The sequence below is a fragment of the Oryzias melastigma genome, linkage group LG6 (assembly GCF_002922805.2).
Source record: "Oryzias melastigma strain HK-1 linkage group LG6, ASM292280v2, whole genome shotgun sequence".
Lineage (NCBI taxonomy): Eukaryota > Metazoa > Chordata > Actinopteri > Beloniformes > Adrianichthyidae > Oryzias > Oryzias melastigma.
This window is the reverse complement of record NC_050517.1, coordinates 4,843,590-4,854,292: the sequence shown is the minus strand read 5'-3', so window position 1 is coordinate 4,854,292 and position 10,703 is coordinate 4,843,590. Positions and strand designations below refer to the sequence as shown.

At 38.2% G+C, this 10,703-nt stretch overlaps 1 protein-coding gene across 12 annotated transcripts in view; it reads right to left on the bottom strand.

Annotated features, from left to right (window-relative positions):
- Window positions 1-225: 225 nt before the first annotated feature.
- Window positions 226-10,703, bottom strand: part of ppip5k1b (diphosphoinositol pentakisphosphate kinase 1b) — a 66,428-nt gene continuing 55,950 nt past the window's right edge. For 6 of the 12 annotated variants that reach the window (XM_024281073.2, XM_024281078.2, XM_024281075.2 and 3 more), the window contains 3 exons: window positions 5,323-5,460; window positions 2,655-2,768; window positions 226-1,491 (listed from right to left, as the gene is read on the bottom strand). In XM_024281073.2, the coding sequence (XP_024136841.1) occupies window positions 1,391-1,491; window positions 2,655-2,768; window positions 5,323-5,460 (353 nt within the window). In that variant the 3' untranslated portion in view covers window positions 226-1,390. Of the gene's footprint in view, window positions 1,492-2,654; window positions 2,769-5,322; window positions 5,461-8,371; window positions 8,528-10,703 lie in introns of those variants that run through there. The other 6 variants (XM_036212187.1, XM_036212191.1, XM_036212190.1 and 3 more) reach the window with 2 other exon arrangements.

The window sequence follows — 10,703 nt, the reverse complement described above, 5'->3', positions numbered from 1 at the left end:
CGCTTCCTCCCACTCAATTTCAGGCAATCTCTTAATGTTTAGTTATCCTGTGTTTGACATGTCTTTATGGATGTAAACTTCTAAATACTTTTTTCATGATTGCTTGAAATAAACCATTTCTAATCTAAAACACATTAAAAAAAGCACGTTTTTCTGTATGCTTGGTACCACTCAACAGTAACATCAGAGTTCCACTTCAACCCCAAAGCATGAAAACCCCACAGACATTTTGGTTTTAAACTTTATTATTTTCCAGAAGCATCACAGAACACACATCTTTGAGGAGCTCTTAACACGAACGTAGACACTAACATTTGTCGAATTTGACATCTGAAGCAAAAATGCGTTACTGACAATAAAATACAAACATTCTAAACTTTTTCAAAAACTTTGGACAACAACTCATTTTGGAGTAGATCATTGGAAATAAAGCATTTTCTGACATCTGTATCATTATTTTTGTATTCTGCCCACATTATTTAAGCTCATCTGAGTGCGGGTTAAGTCGCTTTTGGTTATCCGTCTACCTGAGAATCTGATGAAAATACTAGCTAAGCCGACAGAAAGCCCTCAGATCATCAAAGGCACACTGTAATTATACTGTTTGCTTTGCTCAAACAGGTGAGTGTAAAACAAGAGTTCTTAAAGCAGCAAAGTGACTGTGTGGAACCACATCTCTGACTATACTTGCTTTGGTGATTCTTGATTGGATGACTAAAGGCCGTTTTAGGGAAACACCCCTAAGTGACATAAAGTCATCGTGAAGTTGGAGTTGTGTGACATTAGCTAGCACAGCGTTTGTTAGCGTTGACGATACTTGGGTTCTTTGGGAATGTCAGAGCTGAGGAACCGGTTATCTCTAGACTCCTCTGACCGAATGGAAGATTATTACAGAAAACATGTTTATTTTTAACCCTTTAACACCTGAGGCGTCGTCGGTGACGCTAAAAACACAAAATCTTTAACGAACTATAACACTCAACTGTTAGCAGGATAATTCCAGTAAATTTTGAAGGAGAAAAGCGGCGTGAGCCGCTTTTCTCCTTCAAAATTTACTGGAATTATCCTTCTAATGGAGTAAAAGTTACAGTACATCAAAGGAAATAAAAACACTGGAGCTCCGATGTTAAAGCGTATGACAAAATACCATAAAGATAAGGCAGTTGTATTTATGAAACACTAAATAAATGACTACTCTGAATGAAAGAGGCATGATATTAAACTAAAGGCACTGCTGGTTGGTTCACTCACGTCAGGATGAATGTTTCTAGAAACTGGAGAGCTGCACCTCCAGGAGTCCAGCAGTTCAGATCCAGTTTCATCCCTTTACAGTTGAGGTAAATGTGGGCAGATGATCCTGTTGTGTTAATGGGGACCTCGGCCCCACGTTCTAACCACTGACCCCAAAGTTCTGCCCGGAGGTCTCTGTGTTTGGAGAGGGGGGGCAGGAGGGGCCTGCGCTGGACACGGTGCTGGAGGGGACGCTGCCGTCTGAGGGGAAAGAAAAACAAAACTCAGAGTGGGAAGTTCAGTCTTTCAGAAGTGAGCTTTTTTTTAATTCCTTTTAATGTTACAAAAAACTAGGGTCTGGAATCGATAAAAAAATAATTAACTAATTAATCGCAAATCTGGAAAAAAAAATTTTATCGCAATTAATCGCCTTTTTTGTTACAGTATTTGCCAACTATTTATTATCTGGAAATAATATAAATATCATATCACACGCAAAATTGTACATTTAGAATGTTCATTTTGAACCCTTTAAGGGTCTAAAACTCAAGTTTTTGTCAACTTTTGAATTTACCTTTATTTTCAGATTAAAAGACTCCTTGGTTGCTTATTTGGTATCATTTTAATCAGTACAAGCTCTCCTATGTGATACTAACTTTATTTGTCATTGTTGTATTCACACACTAGACATAAAATCATGTAAAAACAGAACATTTTATCTGGAAAAACCCTAAAAATGTTTAACAAACTGTTTTTACAACATAGAATGAAAGTTTTAGTTGTCATTTTGTAAAAACAACAAGAACAAAATTAGTCAACAAACTACTCAACATGTTTTTGAATGAAAATACTGAAAAATCCAGGCTAAAGTCACAGATTGATCTGGGCCACATAAATGAACAGTTTCTGTTGATAGAAGAACATCACAGACCTCACAGCTCCATGATGTGATCTGTCTTATGTGGCTTCAGGTTCCAGGCAGCCCAAAACAAAGAACTGTTTTTCCCCTAAGATAAAGTCTTGGTCTCACTGACTCAAATATTAAAAAGTGCATTTTTTTGTGCTGAACGCTCACAACTTTGTTCAGCTTTACTGCACTCTGACTCTATATTATATAAAGTAACAAATAATCGACCATTAAATTGGTTGTCGACTATTTTAATAGTTGATTCGTCGACTAATCGTGGCAGCCCTTCTCAAATATTGCTCACCTTTTTTGTTACACCGTTAATGTAAGGTTGGGGTTGTGAGAGGATTTAAGGCCACAAAATCAAAGTCTGAAACCAGCAGTTTGTGGAATCTCTTTGTTTTAATGTAACATTAAGGGACAGTTTGAATGATCAAAGTTACCTTCCATTAGATATTGTGTTTAAACTGAGATCAAAGCAGATAAATTGACTGACGCAGGTCGATCAAACACTTACGGCAGACGGTCTGGCTGGGCGGTCGCAGTGACGCCTCAGATCCAGAGGCGGACAGAGGATGGTGCAGACTGTACAGAGAGCTCTGGCTCTGGGAGTCAAACAAGCCTGAAAGAGCTGCAGGACAAAAGACAAACAGCTCAGGTTCACTGCTTCACCAACATTAAGTTTCACTTTCAAAAGCTGAGACATTTAAGTGTGAAAGTCTGTCAAAACGTTTCGTGAATACCCAACAGAACAATCTGGAGGACGGGGGTGAAGTCAGAGCACAAACCTGTTTTCTGAGCTAAGATCCTTAAGGTTTTCATGTAAATGCTGGAATTGAAATGAAGCTGAATACATAAGTGAATCTGCAATTCTTGGGTGCTTTACTAGACACACCAATCTGATAAAAAAAATAATGTCAGCTCTTGGGATAAAAAAACACAGTGTTAAAGAATAAAAATGTAAAATTCTAAATAGCAGCGATAAATGCTTTCTGTGCAGAACATTTTTTTTCTGGAGAAGTATGTAAAGTTGGTGAAACTTTTAAACACAAGCAGTGCTAGCTGCAGACACTAAATAAGGTCATGATTTGAATTACTTGGATTAAACAAAGGTTCTGTCATTAAAGGGTAACAACAGGTCAGTTGGAGGCTGAATCCACTCTCAGACCAGATTAGAAAAATGCCAAAAAGGGGCGGTCTGCGGATGGGGGGTGGGGGTTTCGACAGTGAAGTTAGCTTGAGGGAACAGAGTCATTCTGCATCTTCAGTATGGAGAGTGGTACCGAGCAGTGATGCCAGAACCTCCACAGAACTTTCTGTGGAGGTTGAGGATTATTCTCCTCCACCTTCTCTCACTAATGACCCAGACTGAAGGGGACCCGTGTCTGAAAGCGGTAAAATGCTGCTAGCATCATAGCTAATAAAGGTTAACGTATTAAGCAAACAATTACGATTGAAACATTCATTGCAAATCCCGTCACTGGATTCAATCCCAATTGCACTCAACCACTGTTGCCTAACTTCCAAGTCCACTGGAAAGTTGTTTAAGTGCGTAGAGTTTTGACGACTGAAGGCAAAACACTTACGAGCCATGCTAACACAATAACGACTGAGCGTTACAGATTCAAAGATGGGCGGGGCTTTTATACAGAAGCTGCAGAGCATGACGTGAAACTTCTGAAATGAGTCAACCAACAGTGTTGGGACTAACGCCGTTTAAGTATAACGGCGTTACTAACGGCGTTATAAATCAAGTAATTTAGTAATCTAACTAATTACTTTCATCCTCGCTGTAACGCCGTTATAGTTACTTCGTGTAAATCGCGGCGCGTTACTTCAAAGTTTGATGATCTTGCTGGAGCTGGGCGCTTCGCACCCGAAAGTTGCTTGTGTTACGCGCCCCAAGTTGCATCAAGATACATGAGAAAATCCGGTTTCTTTTCAAAATATAACCAGTTTTTTCACAATAAAATGCCACGATTGATAAACGTGATCATGTTTTTGTGTCTAAACAGGCGGTAGACACGGATATAAACATACAATCACAACACAAACGTGCGCGCGCGAGCACAGAGACACACAAAACAGACAGGCACGCACACTTTTTTTTCTTTTTTCACAGACACGTACACACGCAGATCAACGTGGATAGACTCCGGTGCGGAGTGAGGAGTTTCGGGAGTTAATAAAACGACAACAGAGAGACAGAGAGTAGCTCATCTTAGCAGAAACGGGGTAATATTTATAAAACACACAACACAGACAGACACGAGCGCGCACAGATCAACGCAGTGAGCAGACTCCGGAGCGAGTGGGCGGGGCTGCGGGATTTTGGGAGAGAAAAAAGAGATGCAGAGAGCTGCTCCTCTTAGCAGAAATATGGGTTAATAATTGTAGTTTATTAATTTATTATTGTTTTGCACTTTCAGTTTTTTAAGCCATTTTGTTTAATTATAGTTGTAGGTAAGATACTTGAAGTATGTTAATAGTTGAAACGTTTACCTTTTTTGTGTGAAGTTACATTTTTTATATACCACTTGTTGCAGTGTTTTGTGTGATAATTCTGACAAATAAATATTGAAAATTCTTTCCCTAAACCCTCTCTCATGTGTATCCTAAACTTAGACAATATGACTCCATTGGAAAACTATACCAGTATACTATTGTCGGTTATCATCTATTATTGAATGTACATTATTTTTTTTATTTGTAACGCAGGAAAAAATACAAAATATTACCATATTTAAAGAGTAATTTAAAACGAGTTACTTTTCCAAGTAACTAATTACTTTGAAGATGCAGTAATTGAGTTACTAACTCAATTACTTTTTGGGAGAAGTAACTAGTAACTATAACTAATTACTTTTTTGAAGTGAGATGCCCAACACTGTCAACCAATAACAAAATTCAACTGTAATACCTCGTTTCAACCTGTAGGGGGCAGCACACTGACGGTTTTAGACTTATTTCAAGAATTAAACAGGTTTATTTTAAATTGTCAAAAATGTGGCTATTCCAACAGACAGCGCTTTTAAAGCCCCATTTATAGAACAGACAAAAAAAAGTTGATTTACCGTTTGGTTACCCTTTAAAAAGCAGAAATTGGGGAAAAGTATAAAATATTACCAAAAAAAAAAAGTACATACGTTATTAATCATTCAAGCCGCCTCAACCCACAAACTCACCCTTCATGGTTTTGACGTGAGCCTCGCTGCTGCTCTCACACACCCTGCTGAGAAACTCCTCCACCTGCTTCAGCGACAACGAGTTGTGTAGCGTCTCCAGGGGATAGATGGAGGGCACCATGGAGCAGCCTTCAAACCCTGTAGTTCAGATGGGGAGCAGAAGAGAGAAAGAGAAACCGTTCCAGCTCTTTATATTCTAAGAGGTGGCACCGATGTTGGTTCTGTCAAACATCTGCACATTCAGCTGCATGCAGAACAAACCCAGCAGCCATGTTGGTTTGTTAACCAGCCGCACACAGGATGAGTGGCTGTTACAGTCCACAGCAGCTGATGTGGTCTGCTCAGGCAGAAACAAATGCTAATCTGAACCTTTCCCATGTTTTCTGACCAACTTTAACCTCCAGTTATTAAGCATAAAACGTAATTATTTATAGGTAGATCCAATAATTATGTTTTAAACAATTTTATTTGGCACAAAAATGTCTTAACATTTTCTTGTTTTAAAACTACTTTTAAAAAGACGGGAACCCGCCTTTGATATGTTTAAAAATGAATGTTTGGGAGTCAGAATTATGCTACAGACAAAGCTAAAATCTACATTTACTGACGTCCATGACTGAAGATGTTTCCAGTGATCCAAACCACATCTTCATCTTCAGGAAAGTTGAAACCACACGGTGTTCACTGTGGATTCTTTTGCAATAATACATCATCATTTTACTGTTCTCCTCAAGCAGAAACCAGATACAATTATTACTTGCCTAATGTTTCTTAACCCAAACAAAAAATAAATCCTGTTCGTCTTAAACTCTCTGCAGGAAACACTGAATAAATAAAAGTTTCAAAATAACACAAAATAAAAATTAAAACAGAAAGCATCTCGCATGCACAGAAACACAAATAAACTGTAGATAGCTGAAGCGATATGACCCAATGGACAGAAGCTGCTCTGGGATTCAAGAAGAAATCAGGTTTTTGTTTGATAAAAATCATTAAATTAAAATTGATGTTTTTCCACATTATTTTGCTAATCTGTCCAAAAATGTTGCATAAGAAAATCCAAAACACACCTAAGGTCACACTTAATTGCTTTTTTGAACCCTCTAAACCTTTAAAAACGTGACTTTTTTAAACCTTAAATAATTTTCGATATTTTACTCTCCATATAAATATATTTTGTCAAAATTATACAAGTTAGAAATAACCACAAGACAACATCGGGTCATTAATAACAATAAAATAAAATGATCTGGAGGGCCGGATCCGGCCCCCGGGCCTCGACTTTGATACATGTCTTAAAAAAGATTTTCTTGCAAACTTAGATGCTGGGATGTGATTGGATTTACATTAATACTAAACTGCAAGGAAGGTGCAACTTCCTTCATTCAATTAATAATTTTTCTGGTTGCAGTTGTTTTGTGGATTCCAGGAATAAGAGTAAAGCTGTTCTTATTCTCCAATAGTGAACTCTTTATTTCAGGAGTGCCAAACTCAATCACACAGGGGGCCAAAATCCAAAACACTCCTCAGGTCACAGACTGAACAGAATAAACATGTAACACTCTAAAGATACATTTTTAAAACTGTAACGTTTTAACATAATTATGAACTAGATATATAACATTACCTGTGATAACTCTAGTGTGAATGCTGTAAGATGAATTTGACCTCTGAAGATGCTAGTGCTGAGAGCTGAAGATGCTGAAATTGAAAGCTAAAAAGGCTGAAGCTGATAGCTAGCTAGAATATTAGCTAAATGCTAAATTAGCCTTAAAAACAAAACAAACAAATAAAAAAGACAAGGTTAGAAACAGCTAGCATTTAGCTGAAAAAGTAGCTAAACTTTAAAATAGCCTAAAAAGTCTGGGGAAAAAAATCCTAAATTAGACAAAACAGCTAGCATGTAGCTGAAATATTAGCTGAACTCCAACATAGCCTAAACATTGTAGTAAATGCCAAAATAATCCAAAAAGATAACAGAACTAACATTTTTAAAACTGTAAAACTGTATCTTTTTAACGTAATTATGAATAATAAAAAGGCAGGAATTTTATTCCAGAATAAATCAACTTAAACCTTAAATAACTTTCAATATTTTACTCTCCATAAAACACTGGTGTTACACTGCATCTTTGACTTACCACTAAAGCAAACACAAACCCTTTAAACAACTCAGATTCCCATAACCCCTGACAGAGACTGAACTAACAGCATAAAGTTGTGGCAGATTTCTCTAAAGCTGAGTCAGTCAGATCTGCTCCACTAAACCTTTATTAAATTAGGATTAAGAAAACCTTTATTAGTCCCACAAATCAAGTAAATGGGCAAAAAAAAAAATGGCCCTCTACTTTAAACAGATGCACAAGAATCTGCTGCCTGGCTGGAATAAATATTTAGTGATGCAGAGGGACCTGGAGTGCAGACGAGTCACGACCTCAGAGACTCAAAGCCCGATCAGCAGCAGTGACTGACAGCAGACAGTCTAACAGACGCCAGGGTTTCAGGCATTTTCTCTGGACCAACCACAACCTGCAGCATGCGCACAATGCAGTGAGAAAAACATCAAACACAAGATTCTTTTCTTGCAGACGTGACGTCAGCACTCTCCAAGCTTTCATTGTTGGTCTTCAATTTATCGGAATTTAAACGAGAGAAATCAAATGCATTTCCCCAGATGGCTTTGGGATGTCATTACTAAAACAGACAGAAAACCTGCTGCCTCGTCCATCATTGGTGGAGTTCTTCTTTCAGGAATGTTTGTCATTTTGTTTTCTTCCGTTTCTGTCAAAGGGAAACCATTCACTCCAGCAGCATGGTCAGTTCTTATGTTAAAACCATCAGAAAGTTAAACTATTTTGTTACTCTGACTGCACCAGTCTGGCAGACATGCAAGCATTTGCATCAATGTGCATAAAACAGCAGAATGCAGGGCTAGAAAAACATGAGACAATGATCTGAAACAGCTCTGGCAGCATCTCCTTTCCCTGCACTAGCTTTTACTGGGAAGCCAGACGGCAGCAAGGCGTGTGCGGAGACTACAGACGCTAACCGTGGAGAGATTCTGGGAGCTCCTGACCACACATCAGCTGGGCTTTGAGGAGGTAGAGGTGGTAAGGGCAGTGGTGCAGGTGGTGGGACATGGCCCTATCCAAAGCCTGAGGGCCAAAACCCAGCAGGGCCAGCTCAGCGAGTTCATCGGAGGCCTCTGAGGGATGAGGGGCAGAGCGAGAGAAGGAGGACAGAGAGAGAAAGAGCAGCGGAGCAGAAGAAGTCAGAGCTCTGCGTGCTCTTCTTCAGGAGCTGGAGGTCAGAACAGGGAAATGAAAAAATGTACGTTCTGGTTCCAGGAGATCAATATGAAACAGCAGACTGCTCAGGGAACACAGTGTGCCTCAGTCCATCCGGACGCAGATGCATCTGGACTTTTGGCCCACAGACTGAGCATCTCTGTTTTGTTTATTTGTTTTTCCTCCTCTTCCTTCCTTTTATTTCCCTTTTCTCTATATAAGTCGTGTACGTAGACGGTATGTCGTTTGCCGATAGCACAAACCAAAGCAGAGGAGGAGGAGCACTGACGTCATCGTGATGCACCCTTGGAACTGTAAACTCAAACGGATTTAGATGTGAAAATGAAAAAGCAATCTTCATTGGCTTTGTCACTAATAATCTGACAGAATGAGCAGTGTTCAAGAAAATGAAAAAGCTTTTTCATTCAATTTAAGAGACAAATGATGCAGTTTCATTCTGAAAATGAAAAAGCATTTCTGTTAATCCATTTTAATTTTCAAATTTGAGATTTTGAAATATTAAATTTAGCCTTTATTACCAGAGCACTTTTTAAAAATGAGATGTCAAATGCCTTTTTCTTTATCATTTTAACTATGTTACACAATGAGCGGTGATGAAGATGAAAATGAAAAAGCCGTTTGGAAAACTGCTTTTTCATTTTATTGAAGAGATAAGGAATATGACACATTTCTGTTCAGGTTTTTTAACTTCAAAATTTGATATTTCTAATTGAATTTTGGTAAATATCCTAAAAAACTTTTTTAAAATGAAATGTCAATTGCCATTTTCTTTATCATTTTAACCAAGTTACAGAACGAGCAATGTTGAGGAAGAAACAGAAAAAGCTTTTCGAAGGATTGCTATTTTATTTCATTTTATAGACAAGTAATGCAGGTACATTTTCTAAAAAGAAAATACATTTCCTGGATCGTTTTCATTTTGAATTTTGAGTCTAAAAGGCTTCCATACGTCTCGACATCACCTCATCTCAACAAACCCCAGCTTTACCGTTTACAGATTCAAGCCAGAAGAGTAGAAGCTGAAACTTCAGGTTTCACACAGAAAACATGCTGGATTCCCCTCAAACATAAGCGACTCATCTAAAAGAGATGGTTCAAATCTACTTACAACACAGTCATTTTGTGGGTCATCAAGCCCTCTCCAAACGAGGCTCAAAGTGGTAATTCATTAAACGAATGGAACGTCATAATGTTTGATATTCCACATCAGTAGAAAGGCAGCATTGATGCTTTTGTCTTTTAACACCAAATGATTGTTTTTAGACCAACGTTTCAGTATCGTAGAGCAGGGATTCCTTTAGGACAGATCTCTATTATTCATACCCATAAAGGACCGTGGCTTCTTAGTCTGAGTCAGAGACGCTTTGATATAGTTATTAAAAAAAAAAAACCTAATGACAGCATCCAGTCTGTATTCTCAACCTGGGTCAGGTGTCTTCTCAGATGAACTCCAGCAGATGACAAGGGATTCTGGGTCGGCACTACAATCTCATTACATCTCACCTCTTCATCTGACAGCATAAAGTAATCTGAAAACTCGATTTCCCTCAGAACGCCACTGCAATTTCAGAAACAGAAATGATTCTCCTAAATGAAATTACAGAAAAGCAGATCATATTTGTCACCTGACACTTATGAAATGAATGCAGACGAAGAAACAATCAGAGCTTTCAAACTACCTTTTTCAGAGAGTAAATCGTTTTAGAAAGCTGTGAGAATATATTCAAAGACTTGAGAGAAACAGACAAGTACAGCCATTTATTTACCTATATTTACCAGGAGTGTAAAGAGTACAGATACACATCAAAACATCAATCTAGTTCTGAGGGTAACAGCAGAATCGGTTAAAAACTACAGATACCAACTAGATTATGTTGGTTAAAAAGGATAAAAATTGACCAAGAAGTAAATAAACTGTGTGAGTTTCTCTTCCTGTTGTGTCTCGACTGTCTTTGTCTTTTTAGGAACATGTAATGTAAGCATTGAGCCGTCCAATCACTTCTACCAAGCCAGGTCAATTCTAATTGAAGGTGAAGCACAGTGAGGGATGCGTTTGTGTTCACTAAATATATG